The 15,235-nt window shown below is 28.4% G+C and overlaps 4 protein-coding genes across 4 annotated transcripts; 1 reads left to right on the forward strand and 3 right to left on the reverse strand.

Moving 5' to 3' along the window:
• Nucleotides 1-20: 20 nt before the first annotated feature.
• P175DRAFT_0529287 (uncharacterized protein) lies at nucleotides 21-781 on the reverse strand (the record flags this gene model as incomplete). Its single annotated transcript, XM_040899676.1, has 2 exons — nucleotides 21-326; nucleotides 419-781. 2 exons carry the CDS (start codon nucleotides 779-781, stop codon nucleotides 21-23), a joined length of 669 nt encoding a protein of 222 aa, XP_040753643.1.
• Nucleotides 782-950: 169 nt separating this feature from the next.
• P175DRAFT_0498792 (phosphotransferase family protein) lies at nucleotides 951-3,047 on the forward strand. Its single transcript, XM_040896587.1, has 4 exons — nucleotides 951-1,219; nucleotides 1,282-1,962; nucleotides 2,011-2,238; nucleotides 2,286-3,047. The coding sequence occupies exons 1-4, from the start codon at nucleotides 1,138-1,140 to the stop codon at nucleotides 2,990-2,992; spliced, it is 1,698 nt and encodes a 565-aa protein (XP_040753644.1). The 5' UTR covers nucleotides 951-1,137; the 3' UTR covers nucleotides 2,993-3,047.
• Nucleotides 3,048-5,305: 2,258 nt separating this feature from the next.
• Nucleotides 5,306-6,889, reverse strand: P175DRAFT_0529289 (uncharacterized protein; the record flags this gene model as incomplete). The annotated part of the gene is made up of 2 exons (XM_040899677.1): nucleotides 5,306-6,527; nucleotides 6,576-6,889. 2 exons carry the CDS (start codon nucleotides 6,887-6,889, stop codon nucleotides 5,306-5,308), a joined length of 1,536 nt encoding a protein of 511 aa, XP_040753645.1.
• A 7,658-nt stretch (nucleotides 6,890-14,547) lies between these two features.
• On the reverse strand, nucleotides 14,548-14,703 carry P175DRAFT_0432897 (uncharacterized protein; the record flags this gene model as incomplete). The annotated part of the gene is made up of 1 exon (XM_040893569.1): nucleotides 14,548-14,703. A coding segment is annotated over one exon (156 nt), but the record flags the coding sequence as incomplete, so codon positions are not given.
• Nucleotides 14,704-15,235: the final 532 nt, after the last annotated feature.

Here is a 15,235-nt window from a genome sequence, read left to right on the forward strand (position 1 = left end):
AAAGGAAGGTCTATGGGTGTTTAAAGAGCGGAGCTCCTTTCCCTCCTCGTCACTGTGACGCCGCTGAGGGTTCTATCGTCCTCAGCCGGTCGCGTCTGATGGGGACGGCTCAGCAGGAGAGGGATCATAGCTAGCTGGGTGGGGGTGAACTGGGCAGGCTGAGGGTAAAATAATGGTATTACAGGTACATGTCCGGGTGCCGCTCTGTCCGGGCTAAAAGCAGCACCCACGGATTGCCCATTTTGGCGAAGTTTCCGGGGCCGACAACGCCAGAAACGGCCGCTCTGAATGCCCTTTTTGGCGTCGACGGCACCCAAAGGCACATTCTATGTGTAAATTACTTAAGAGGCTTTGTTATCATACCTGGTAAATATTTCCTTCTAAAAGGCTCGTCGCAAATTTCTTTTGCTTGCATAACCAATCCAATCGGATAATCCGTTATGTTATTAAACCACTGGTGCACTTCCAAAACGGTGTCGTCGGACATTTTCTGTATCGTACTAACACTAGCGGAAATTGCGAAAAGCAAAAAAGTAGAATCTCCATGTCGTCGGAGAACTTCGAGCAGAATTCGTCGTGCCCGCGACCTTCCCCAGCGCTGCGTGTCAGACATAGTAGTGGATAGCGGGTCCTCATCAAGAAGCCGTAGGCATGAATGTAGCCGATTGTCCTGGTAGGTCAATAATGGAAGTTTATGCTCATTGAATGTCTTTCTTTCTTTCTCAAGAAAGTCGACAAATTTGATATCCGACACTCTTGGCCTTTTCTTTTTCGGTGCCATAGGAGGGAGTAGGAGGAAGTAGAAGGAAGTAGGAGGGAGTAGGAGGGAGTAGGAGGGAGTAGGAGGAAATAGGAGAAAGAAGAAAGCTGGCTGATTTGTATTGCTTAGTAATGGCCTTTTTTCATTAACTAGTTAGTTAACTATTTCCAGTTGGAGAACTCCGTACATTCAGAAACCATTTCTCGCGCCATGATGGGCTCCATTAACTATCCAAAACAAGACTCCAAGGAACAAACTCTCTGCTAATCACCACATTTGTAGCAGCGAAATATTTAAGAAAGCCCTCCTTCCCGGCGTATCATGATCAGTGTCCTCGGTCTAGCGTGCGAACTCATAGCTTCGACTTTGTTTCGGAAATGATTACGCGGTTTATCAATCGGTACCTTCAGTCGTCCACTTTGCGCACTTTATATACACACAAACAGACCCGCTCCATAAGTTAGTTCATTACCATTTGATCATCAGAGCTTTCAGGTATTGACATGAGACCTCTTATTCAGGTACCTCAACGAATCGCGAGCTGTTCTGTTATACATCTGGTAGGTTTCTGTACAATGAGGATATTCGACTACGTGAGCGCTATACCAAATTCGACCCCACCGCCCTCCTCCGAGAAGCAGAAAGGCATATTGGAACTAGTCATGGTCAAGCTACCTGCATCGCAAAGCTTGCCGAAGGAGGATTCAATCGAGTTTTCCTTCTAACAATGGAAGATGGTTTTCAGACTATTGTCAAAATTCCATACCCGTTAACTGTGCCCAAACACTACGCGACCGCCAGTGAAGCCGCCACACTGTATTACCTTCATTCTAAAGGCATCCCTGTGCCAAGGATGTATGGTTATTCCTCTTCAGAGAACAATCCTGCCGGAGTGGAGTATATCGTTATGGAAAAGGCTCCAGGTGTCGGCCTAGAGACTAAGTGGTCGAGCATGAGTAAACGCGAACTACATAAACTCGCATCCACTTTCATTGAGATTGAGAAGATATTTTTCAACATTCCTTTCGGGGCTACTGGGAGTATTTACTTCAAGAAAGATGTTCCCCCTGAGCTTCAAGCGTCATTATATATGCCTAATATTGATAATGACGCTGAACACGAAACACTTTGTATTGGCCCAACCGCAGATTATATGTTTTGGTATGGGAAACGGGCCGGCCTCGACCTGTATTGTGGACCATGTTGGTTCCCTCCGACTAATATTTGTCGAGTTAATCTGACTATTATAGGGATCGATCCTAAGGAGTACCTTGTTTCTATTGCGGAAAAAGAAGTTAAATGGACTCGGCGGTATGGGAAAGCAATGGAACTGGACTTTCCACACAATGGTGTGTTTCCTGGGAAGAAATCTCCAGAGGATTACCTATATCTGCTTGACAAATATCTCGCATTAGCTCCATACCTACTTCCAAAAGGAACAACTAGCGCACTTAATCAACCAACTCTTCGTCATCCAGGTATGTTTATTCTATTAATTCACGAACATGACATTGACAATTTTGAGATTTAAACCCAAACAACATCTTTATTTCGCCCGACTCCGGCGCCATATCATGCATCGTTGATTGGCAGCATACAACGATTGAACCTCGTCTACTGGTTGCAAGTTACCCCCGCGCCTTTGAAAGTCCAGTCTCCGAAGAGTCCTCCAATCTTAAAGAACCCTCGCTTCCCTTGGAGTACGAGACTCTGACAGGAAAGGAAAAAGCTGAAGCCGATGAACTTTACAAACGGCGCCTCCTCTCTTATTACTATTGTATTTTTAACGGCCATTTCAACAAACCACATCTTGAAGCTCTTCGTGATCCGATACTGCTCCCACGCCAGCATCTTGTGGATAGGGCAGGGAGGCAATGGAGTGGGAATTTAATGACTCTGAAGGGCGCTTTACTTCGCATGATTGATTACTGGCCTTATCTACCTGATACGAAAGGAGTATCATGTCCGGTACAATTTACCGAATCTGAGGTCACTGGGTTTAACGAGGAGGAGCAGCTGTGGTTTGACTTAAATAAAGTCGTAAACCTTTGGCGTGACGAAATTGGTGGTGCGAGCGAGGATGGCTGGATCAACAATGAGCAATATAATGATTCTATTCGAAAACTTGCTGAATTGAAAGCATCTCTCATTGCCAACGCGGAAGGAGACCATGACGATATTCGCCTATTGGAAAGAGGGTGGTTGTTCAGAGACCGTGAGGAAATTGTTTGATTTATCAGGAGCCATTATTAACTTACAATAAAACTTGTTTCCTTTTCTTTCTTTTTTCTTTCTTATTCTCACCCTAACAATCCCTAGATGCTGCTGTAAGCATTGCTTGCAAATTCTCCTGCAGCCCAGGGATTTTGTAGTTCCATTCATTGCAAATGAGTGCTGTACAGGCTGAGAGACAAATGGGTCATGGACGTACGCTCCTTACGAGCGGGGTAACTACGAAGGGTAAAGAGTACACTTGATCCAATACTCTCCCAGCAAGCTATGCATTGGGACATCCCATACATTTTGGGCCTGAGCTCCGCCCGAGCCCCGCCCACTTAGACGCCACGTTACTGCACTGTATTGTCTGCAGTTACCATACATGCGTTAGTGGCTGCCACGTCACGAGCCAGTGAGGTTGCGGCTCGCCAGGTCGCCAGGTCGCCAGGTGGCTACCAAATTTGACTAGTTGGGACCAGTAATAACCAAATTTCATTACCATATGTGACAATACTAGTAGTAAGTCAGTAATATATTCTGTAAAGCTGCAGGATTTAAAATCATCTATCTAGTAGTACTGGTTATGACTAGTCATGCCTAATTCAAGTAGTAAAATACTACCTGGCAAGACAAGATTTGGTATGGTATACTTTTCATGGTATATTATAGTAGAATATATATCTAGTTATTACTAGTAATATCTAGAAGTTCTAGTACTACTAGTAATTACTAGTAAAATTAGAAGTTCTAGTTATTACTAGTAGGGCTAGTAGTACTAGAACTTCTAGATATTACTAGTAATAACTAGAATTTCTAATTTTACTAGTAATTACTAGTAGTACTAGAACTTCTAATTATAATTAATAAAAATAAATATATACTAATCTTTTCTAATAATCTATATCTTTTATCTAGATAGTAGTAACTAGAGATTCTAATAATTACTAGATATTACTAGTAATAACTAGAATTTCTAATTTTATTAGTAGTTACTAGTAATTACTAGAACCTCTAATTATAATTAATAAAAATAAATATATACTAATCTTTTCTAGTAATCTATATCTTATTATCTAGATAGTAGTAACTAAAGATTCTAGTAATTACTAGTAACTACTAATAAAATTAGAAATTCTAGTTATTACTAGTAATATTTAGTAATTATTAGAATCTCTAGTTCTTTTTTAAAAATAATTATAATAATCTAATCTAGATATATATTTTACTTAAGTAAGTACTAGTCTTAACTAGTCTTAACTAGAAATAATATATTATATTATACTATGAAAAGTATACTATACTAAATCTTGTCTTACCAGGTAGTATTTTACTACTTAAATTAGTCCTAACCAATCACAACTAGTACTACTAGATAGGTGATTTTAAATCCTACAGCTTTATAGAATATATTACTAACTTACCACTAGTATTATCATGTATGGTAATAGAATTTGGTCATTACCAGTCCTACCTAGTCCCAACTCGTCAAATTTGGTAGCCACCTGGCAACCTGGCGACCTGGCGAGCTGTACATTCCGAGCCAGTTGAGCTGAGTTTGGTTGGCTATTCCATGCTGCTGTCGCTGCAAACACTCACACTTTACAGGTGAATCCGCCCTCCTTCCCTATTTAACAACTGGAAAGCCTGAACGCAAGTGGGGAATGATTTAATCGAAGCGCCAATAACACCTGGTTATTCACCCAAAAGTGGCATTCGTATGTTTCAGGTTGATAATCATGGATTATAGAGGGAGACCCAAAATAATACTGGCCACTACTACATCCTTGTCTCACGGCCTATTTTATCTAGTGCTGCCAACTGCCTGATAGGTAGCCTCGGCGTTAAGCGTCCATACTATGTGGAAGAAATGTTGTGAGAGGCCAGTGCGAAAAAATAGTGAATATAAATGTGGCGCCGTGCTCCTGGGAACTAGAATATAGGAAAGAATTACAGCATTTAAACACCATGCCTAAGAGACGTCCCTAGCCATCGACCCCACCAGATCTTCTAACACCACCAACTGGTGCGGAAAAGAGAGAATACTACACCACTGGTGCCGCAGTCTGGTACTGTCGTGAGGGTAGTAGGTCAAATTGATACCCTGGGTCCAAAGTGAGACATCAACTAAAGCTATCGCAGAGACTGAATGGCGCGAAGGCATAATTGATTCAAGTACATCAAGCACCATATTGCAAACGGTATTTACCCCCAAAAAATGTTTGATATGCAATCTAATTTTGAGAAGGTGAAAGATGATGAGACCAATGATCTGTGGGATGTCCCAGTTGAGCGTATTCGCTTGAGATTTTGATGTCTGGTATAGACTCGTTAAGACATGTGTTCCCAGTCCTGCAGGAATTGTTGGATCCACTTCCATAACTTAGGAGAAGCGATAAACATATCTTTCCGAAGTCTCGGCGGATGATTAGCCGTAAACCGCGTTTCCCATTCGGATATGAGTGTCAGCTTTTTAGCTATTGTCTCTCTGAGATCTTTGTTTCGAAAATAATCATTTTCATCCTTTTGAATTTTCGAAAGTGGCTGATCCTCCTGTTGCACTTCGCTATAAAGCCGGATGTAGCGAGGCGAACTCCACTGTCGTAAGAAGTAATGGCCCAGGTCCTGTTCAGGTCCATATGCAAAGTGCCAAACCGTAGCAAAGAGGTTATAATCACTGATTGAGTCTAGGTTAAGGAGTCGGCTCAATCTCCAGGAGACTTGGCTCCGCTCCAGGGATTCGTGATATCTATGGATCGACCTCTCTTCCATCGAAGCAGGCATAGCAGAAATGAAGCCATCTATAAAAGGTTCATATAATTCCGAACTAATTTCGTCACGGTATTGTGGCAATCCCGGTGTGGTTAAAAGCATTGATTCAGGAATGGATGAAGCGAATGCCCAGTCGATGATACAGGTGATGTTATAATCATCATTAACGTATATATTATTGACACTCAGATCAGGGTGGCATAACGGAAAAGTCTCCGAATTGATAGTTGGGAGTTCAAGTTTCCGTATAATGTCGCGAAGAGCGTCGCCTGCGATGATATAATCTAATCTGTTATCCGACGAGTCGGTCTTGCCTCTAACGGCCACAAAGTCGTTCCATAGGTTGACAGCGCTCTCATATTGTATCCTGGATTGATAGTCGTTCCGCGAAGGAACGGGCGCTATAAAGCAATGATGTGACAACTGCAGAATTTCTGCATGCTCTAAGAATGCAGAAACAAGGCTATCATAGAACTTAGCCTCGGAAGTAAAAGGTCCTCGTGGGATCTCTAAAGAGTATCGTCCATGTAACATGTGACCACGTGAGAGACATTCCTTGATTTCGAAGGTTTTATCTTCAAAGAGCGAGCCTAGTTTATCGAATCGCAACTGCGAAAGCTTCCAGGTAATACCGCCTAACTGGGAGAGAATTTTGGCTTTGCTAGGAGTCTCTAAGTCAGGTTGAGGAGAACCGGCTGATCTCCAAAATTTTGACAGTGGCTTGCCAGGCGCCTCACTCATAAAAATGAACGGAATACCGATGTCATTATCGGAAGAAGCACTGTGATAGATTAGGACTAGAAGATTACGGTCTGGGAGATTTTGTTACCAATAGTCGTATACTTCTGGAACTGGAATATCGCTATGAGCCCTGAGGTATCGGAGCGTGGCAGCTTCACTTGCCAGTAGCTTTATTCCCATTTCCATTGGCATAAACGTTCTAGAGTGTGGAGATCTAAAGACCCATCGTACTCTATCTTCAAATGAAATAAAGATAGCCCAGTTGAAACTTCCCGAAGCGGGACGTTGATCGGGGTCACAAGTACATGGAACACCCTGCCGCAGCGCGCTCGCTTGACGGCACAGAGCTTGAAGGTTAAAATCAGCGTATGTGAAAATGTTAGGTTTCAGATTTGGTGACATGTTGATGGAAGAAATTCGGTAAGGGAAGGAAAATGAGGTCAAAGATGAGATAGATCTGTTACGCTTGCAGGTCAAAAGAGTTCCAGGGATAGTTTTAGTTCTGCTTCAAATACATACAGTTAGTGATCACCTGATGCATGGCCCCACCTGATGCACGAAATCACTACCAACTATAAGAACCAACATGAAGCAATTTAACCACATACAATTAATATTATCTCTTAAATTTTTGGTGGTTGAAAATAGTCATTAGATATAGTCTGTAGATGATTTTTAGTCACTCCGAAAGCGGTGTGGTATGTACAGTCGGTGATCACCTGACGCCTGGTCCCACCTGACGCCTGATTTCACCACCACTAGTAATATCAAATATAAAGTAATTTAATTATATATAATTATTATTATTATATATAATCTTTTAGTAAATAAATATAGTTATTATTAAGACTATATATATAGTTTTTAATTAGTCTAAAAGTACTATAGGAGCTAGATCTTATAGCTTTAATAATTTATTATTAGAGAGGCCTCTAAAACTTTTATAGGTATTATTAGTCTAGTTTTTATAAATTTTTACTAGTATAAAATTTTAAAGATCTTTTTTAAAGATTTCTTTATTTACTAGAAATTATTTTAAAGCTAGTAATTTACTTTCTTTATTAAATAAATATTTTTCTTTTATTATTTCTTTTACTTTACCTTTAGTAGCTATAATTTTTATTAAGATACTTAATTTTTTTTTTACTCTTTAAGTAAGTATTATTATTTTTTTTAATAAATTATTAATAAATCTTCTCTTATTTCTTTAATATCTTAATAAATTATATAACTTTATTTTTTTATATTTAAAGATTATAAGCTTATTAAATTTTTTAAAAAAAATAAAAAATTATATTATTATTTTTAGAAATTATAAACTTAAATTATAAAAACTTTTTATATTAATATTTTTTTTTCTTATTTTAAAAAACTAATTTAAAACTTTAATAATATAATTTTAAAATAATATTCTTTATAAAGAAATAATATATTATTAAGCTTAATTTCTTAATATTTTTATTATATATATTAATAATAATTTAATTTAAAAATTTCTTAATCTTCTACTAGTTCTTTATTTATAAGATAGAATATAAAGAATTACTTAAGAAGGGCCTAGAACTTTTTTACTTATTAAATTAAATTAGAATTATTTCTAAATTTAGTAACTATATTTTTATAATTTATTATAAAGAAAAAATATTTTTTATTAATAAGATTTATTCCTAGGCTAGCTAGAAAAGATAGAAGAAATCCTATTTAATAATATAATTAAGGCTTATTAATTTATATAAAAAGTTCTTAAAATTCTTACTATAAATAGTAGAGAAAGGGCTAAAGATTCTAATATTAAATAATTATAATAAATAAATTAAATAAGGTAGATATATTATTAATAGAATCTTATTAATATTATAATAATTAATAAATTTTATAGTAAAGTAAGATCTATAATTATTAAAAATAAAAAATTTCTATTATTTATATATTTTATTCTTAATCTTATAATTAAATATATTAGTTAACTAGGCATATTCTAGCTTATTATTAATTTAATTATTTATAAAGAAGGTAAAAAAGTAAAAATAAAGCTTAGAATTAAAATCTTAAAATTAGGAATCTTATATATTACTAGTAAAAGTCTAGTAAATAAGATCTAGTAAAAAAGAGATTTTATTAATATAAATATAAGTAATTAAAATTATCTATTTATAATTCTTATTTTATAGATATTATCTAAGCCCTTCTCTAACTATATATTTCCATTTTAAAAAGATTTTAAAATCTTTAACTAGTATTTTAATAAAAAATTCTTTTTTATTTGTCATGGCGTAGCCATGTACCTATCTAGTTAGATTCTACCCTGACTATCTACCTCTATTTCTATATTTAAGCCATGTTACTCCTAATCTTATTATAGCTCTTCAAGCTATATCTTTATCCTAACCTAACTCTTACCTATTATACTTATATATAAATAGCCTAAATATATACTCTATTATTAATTATATCTATTATCTACTTATCTTTTATAATATTATATAGCTCCTATCCTAGATATAGTTATTACTAGTATATTAAAATAACTTAAACTATTCTTAATTATAGATTTAATTAAGGAATTTATAAGCTATATTATTAATAATTTTATTATTTAGATTATTTATTTTAAATCTTATAATAAATATATTAATTTCCTAAAGAAAAAGATTTATACCCTCTAAAATTAAATTAATAAAGCTAGTCTAGAGCTAGTTAAAAAGAAAGAAGTAGTACTATACTAGAAAGAAGAATTAAAAATAATTTAATAGAAATTAATTAAGTTTAAGTATATATTTATTATATTATAGATTATTATTATCTTTATTATATTTATTTTTATTATTATTCTTATTCCTATTAAATACGCCCCCCTTACTAAAGCTATAGTAGCTAATATAATAGGAGTACTTATATTTATTTTTACTAGTCTTTTTTTTAGTACCTATCTTAATAAAAAACTCCTTAATTTATAAAAATTTAATAATACTTATTCTAATCTTTACTACTTTATATAATAAATCTATAATAAAATAGATACTAATCTAGATTATTTTCTAGCTATTAAGATCTAATTAACTTATATAATAAGATATTTAATTAGAAAGGCTTATAAATTAATCTTATTTAAAATAAGATTTAATATTCTCTAATTCTTAAATTATTTTAACCTATTTAATTATCTAGAAATAGTATTTAGAGATTTTAATTAAATTTAAAATATTTAGAATTATCTCTATAATTAGAAATAAAGAAATTTAGACTTTAATACTTATTTTATAAAGTTTTATTATCTTACTTTTAAAAAAAAAATATTTAATAATTTCTTAATATTTTTTCTAATCTAAAATATTTTAATTAAATTTTAAAATATATTACTTTATAATCCTATCTTATTTTAAGATTTTTAAAAATATACTAATTATTTCTAGTTATTAGAAAATTATTACTATTAATACTAGTTATAAATATCTTATTCTTATCTAATATCTAATTCCTACTACTTTAATCTAGTAGTACTAAGGAATCTTCCTAATTTTATTTTACTTAATTATCTAATTATACTCCTTATATCTAGAAAAGATTTAGATACTATAAACTTATCTTATATTTATTATATATTATACTCCCCTAGGAAAGAATAATATAAGTATAAGAAATATTTCTATTATAAAAATAGAGTATATTATATAAAAAATTATTTTTTATTTAATTAATATTTTATATAAATCTAAAAATAAATAAATATATTAATATATTATTCTAGCCTAATCCTTATTATAATATTACTTACTCCCTATATTATAGCTTAGAATAATTACCTTATTATTTTAAAGAAACTTAATTAATTATACTCCTCTAATATCCTGCCTAATTTAAAAAATAAAATCTATCTAGCTATAATTACTATCTAATACTAAAATATATATAGAAGCCCTTATTACTAGATATATTACTTTACTTATCTTATATTATTACTAAATTAACTAATTCTTTTAATTCCTATTATATACATGCTAACTTAATAATATAATAGGTATAATTATATTAAGAAAATTTAAAAATACTAATTTATATTATAACTAATTCTAGAGTTAAAAAAATTAGTTTTATAAATTACTAATAAATAAAAATATATAAATTAAAGATTATTCTACTTCTCTATTTAATATTTTTATCTACCTTTTATAATAAGGAAGTAAAAGAAAATATAATAATTTATTATATAAAGACTAGCCTATTATTAAATAATTATTATAACTAGAAATTTATTTTTTATATTATTTATTTTTCTTATTATCTAATTATTCTAGAACTAGCCTAATTTACTATATATAATTTAAAAATATATTTCTCTAATTAAATAATTATATTTAATAATTAATATTACTATAAATATTATAATATATTTTTTAAATCTATAAAAATAAGAATTCTAATAAATATTTCCTAGAAAGATTAATCTAAATAATTAAATTAATAAAAAGAATTACTAGAATTAAAACTCCCTATATTTATAGAAATATATTAAATATTCTTATAAATACTAGCTATATATACTTACTATCTAGTATAAAAACTATACTAAACTTTATTAAATAAAATTAATAAAAAATTAAAGTATAGAAATACTAGTCTTAAATTACTATCTATACTTCTCCTAAAATTATAAGATTTCTAAAATATATTTAATTCTTAAAAAGTAGAAAAGCTATTATTATATTAATTATATAATTATAATATTAAGATCTAAGAAAGAAAATAATTTTTATTTAATAAATTATACCTAATATTATAAGTATAATTAATTACTCTAAAGGAATAGCTAGAAAAGAACCTAAAAAAAGATTTTATATATTCTAGCTTATTTCTAGCTATTTTTTCTATCTTATTTATTAATAAACCTAGAGGTAGCCTCTACCTATATATAGATTATTAAGGATTAAATATTATATTAATTAAGAATTCTTATTTATTATTCCTAATTAAAGAAATTCTAAATAACTTATAAGAAATATAGTACTTCTTTAAAATTAATCTAATAGTTACTTTTAATAATATCTATATTAAGAAAGGATTAGAGTACCTAATTACTTTTTAAATCTATTTTAGGCTATATAAGTCTCTAATTATATTATTTAGCCTAATTAATACTTTAGCTATTTTCTAATATTTTATAAATAATATTCTATAATAATATATAAATAATATTCTATAATAATATATAAATATATTTTATAATATATTTTTAAATAATATTCTAATTTATAATTATATAAAAAAAAAATATACTAAATATTTAAAATAAATATTATAAATCTTAAGAAATAATAACCTATATATAAAAATATTTAAGTATAAATTTTACTAGCTAGAAGTTAAGTTTCTAAATATTATTATTAGAAAAGAAGATATTTATATAAATCTTAAGAAGATTAAGATTATAATAAATTAAAAGTTACTTAAAATAATTATTAATATTAAGAATTTTATAAAATTTACTAGATTTTATTAATACTTTATTAAAGAATTCTTATAGATTCTTATACTTATTACTATCTTAAAGAAGAAAAGAATCCTATTCTTATAAATTCTAACTTATTAGATTACTTTTAAAATACTAAAAATAGAATTTATTAAGGAACTAATATTAAGACTCTTTAATTAAGATTAACTAGCTATTTTAAAAATTAATATCTTAGACTTTATATTTACTAGAATACTATTATAATATAATAATAATAAAATTCTATACTTAGTAAGATTTTACTTAAAGAAAATAACTTTAATTAAGTATAATTATAAAATATATAATAAGAAGTTACTAGTAATTATTTATTATTTAAAAGAATAGACCCTAGAATTAGAAAAATATTAATATTTAATTAAGATTATAATTAATTATAGAAATCTAGAGTATTTTATAATAATTAAAATATTAAATTAATAATAAACTTAATAATCTAAATTCCTATCTTATTTTAATTTTATAATTAATTATTACCTAGGCAAGTATAGAATAAAACTAGATAATTTAATTAAAAGATTATAAAATCTTTTTAAAAAGAGAAATAAATACTTACTATACTAGAATTAAATAATACTAAAAAAAAAAAATTTAGCAAGTTTCTTATCTAAATATTTAGAGAAATTATAAAGCTAGTAGATATTATAGTTAATCTAACTCTAAATTACTACTAGAAGAAAGTTAGTATACTTCTAGCTATCTAAGTCTAAAGAAGAAGAGACTATCTAGCTCCCTAAATAATTAAGAAAGTGCTTAAATAGAGGTTATAAATAAGATCTAGCCCTTAATAATATTCTAGAAAGTCTAGAAAAGGACTATATGTTACGGCGTAGCCGTGTACCTATCTAGTTAGATTCTGCCCTAACTATCTGCCTCTATTTCTATATTTAAGCCATGTTACTCCTAATCCTATTATAGCTCTTTAAGTTATATCCTTATCCTAACCTAATCCCTACTTATTATACCTATATATAGATAGCCTGAATATATATTTTATTATTAGCTATATTTATTACCTACCTGCCCTCTATAATATTATATAGCTTCTATTCTAGATATAATTATTATTAGTATATTAAAATAATCTAAACTACTTCTAATTATAGACTTAGTTAAGAAGTTTATAAGCTATATTATTAATAATTTTATTATTTAGATTATTTATCTTAAATCTTATAATAAATATACTAATTTTCTAGAGAAGGAGATTTATATTCTTTAAAATTAAGCTAATAAAGCTAGCCTAAAATTAGCTAAGAAAAAGAAAGTAATACTATACTAGAAAAAAAAATTAGAAATAATTTAATAAAAATTAATTAAGTCTAAGTATATATTTATTATATTATAAATTATTATTATTTTTACTATACTTACTCTTATTACTTGTCAGGGGACAGAGTCGGATTCAGATATTCATTGACTAGGAGCTAACCAGACAGAATAGCAGAATAGTAGATATTAGGTAATAGATAGGATATAGCTTAAAGAGCTATAATAGAATTAAGAATAATATAGCTTAAATATAAGAATAAGAGTAAATAATTAAGATAAAATCTAATTAAATAGGTATTATAGTTTTATACTATAATAATACCCCCTTCCTTAGGATTAAGCTCTATTAAGATTAGGAAGGAATTAGCTAGGATTTCTTAGGATAATAGAGATAATAATTATTTATTAATTAATAAATATTCTTTAAATATTTAATAAGTTTTTTAATTAATTTATTATATTTAATCTATTTAATAATATATTATAATTTAAGTTTACTATAATCTTAATAAACTTATTAGAAATTAAGGATTTTTTTAACTTCCTATTTTTTTAATCTTTTTACTTTAATAAGTAGTAATAGATTAAGATATTAACTAGGTAAAGAGTTATTAATAGTAAGGTAGAGTAAAAATATATTAAATATAAAATAGATTCTTATATTTTTAAGTAATTTAAATTTATAAATATATAAGCTAATAATCTTTTTAATATAATATAGTTTAAAATTCTTTTAATCTAATTTTTTTTATAGGTAAAGTATTTAAATATTATAAGTATTTAACTAGATTTCTTGTCCTATAGTATAATAATATATAGATTATCTTTAATAATTAGCTTATATTTTATAATAAGTTTAAGTAAATAAAATCTTAGTATAAATAAACTTATAAATCTTATATATAATATTAGTAAACTTCTTAATATCTTTCTTAATAAGATAAATAGTAGAGTAGCTTAATTTAAATCTTAATATTAGATAAAATCTATAATTAGCTATAAATAGTAATATTCTTGTAGACTTAAAGTAGATAGAGTTAGTAATAAACTTAATTATTAATAATTATTTAAACTAATTATCTTATAGGTATAATATATATATTTATAAGTATTATCCTAAAATAATATTAGTATATTTAATTTAGCTATTAATCTTAAAGTAATAAATAATAAATAGTAGATTATAAATTTTTAGGCAGGATATTAAATATTTTTAAAAAATAATAATAAACTAGACTTTATAATTTAATATAATTATTTTAGGGATACTATAAAGCTTCTAGATATACTTAAGGTATAGATTAGCTATCCCTTTAATATTAATTATTCTAATATAAGGGAGGAAGTACTTTATCTTTATTAAATAATTAATTATAACTAGAATAGTATTATAGCTATTATTTAGTAATAAATATATAATAAAATCTATACTTATATCTTATTAGGCATGTTTAAGAATTAATAAGGGCTTTAATATTTCTTACTTTACTTTTTAAGAAGGGGTAATTTAATAATAGAAGTAATAATTTTAGATCTATTAATTAATATATTTATAGATTCTAGACTAGAAATATTTATATAATATTAATTTATATATCTTAGTTTTTCTAGAATATTTAATAATAAGATTTTTATAATAGAATCTTAATATTTTAACTTTTATCTTATTATAGTTAAATATATAAAGTTAGTCTTAATATCTTAAATATAGACTAGTATATTTATAATTAGCTAGTATAATATTAGAATATCTTAGTAAATTATTCTTTAAAATATTTAAAATAAACTAGAGCTTCTTATCTTATAGATAAGTTTTATTAAATAATAATTATAGTATTAATAGCAGGGAGATTAATTTATTAGTAGTAAGTTATTTAGTAAAGTATATTTAATATTAGCTATTAATATTTAGTCTTAGATTAATAGTAGTTTTAGGTAGTAGATTTTTAGATTTTAAGATAATCTAA

This window comes from Aspergillus ochraceoroseus (assembly GCF_002846915.1).
Source record: "Aspergillus ochraceoroseus IBT 24754 chromosome Unknown P175scaffold_2, whole genome shotgun sequence".
Lineage (NCBI taxonomy): Eukaryota > Fungi > Ascomycota > Eurotiomycetes > Eurotiales > Aspergillaceae > Aspergillus > Aspergillus ochraceoroseus.

Coding starts and splice junctions, on each gene's coding strand:
- P175DRAFT_0498792 (XM_040896587.1), top strand. CDS start 1,138: ATGATTACGCGGTTTATCAATCGGTACCTTCAGTCGTCCACTTTGCGC. Junction 1,220..1,281: donor CAAACAGACCCGCTCCATAA/GTTAGTTCATTA, acceptor CCTCTTATTCAG/GTACCTCAACGAATCGCGAG. Junction 2,239..2,285: donor ACCAACTCTTCGTCATCCAG/GTATGTTTATTC, acceptor GACAATTTTGAG/ATTTAAACCCAAACAACATC.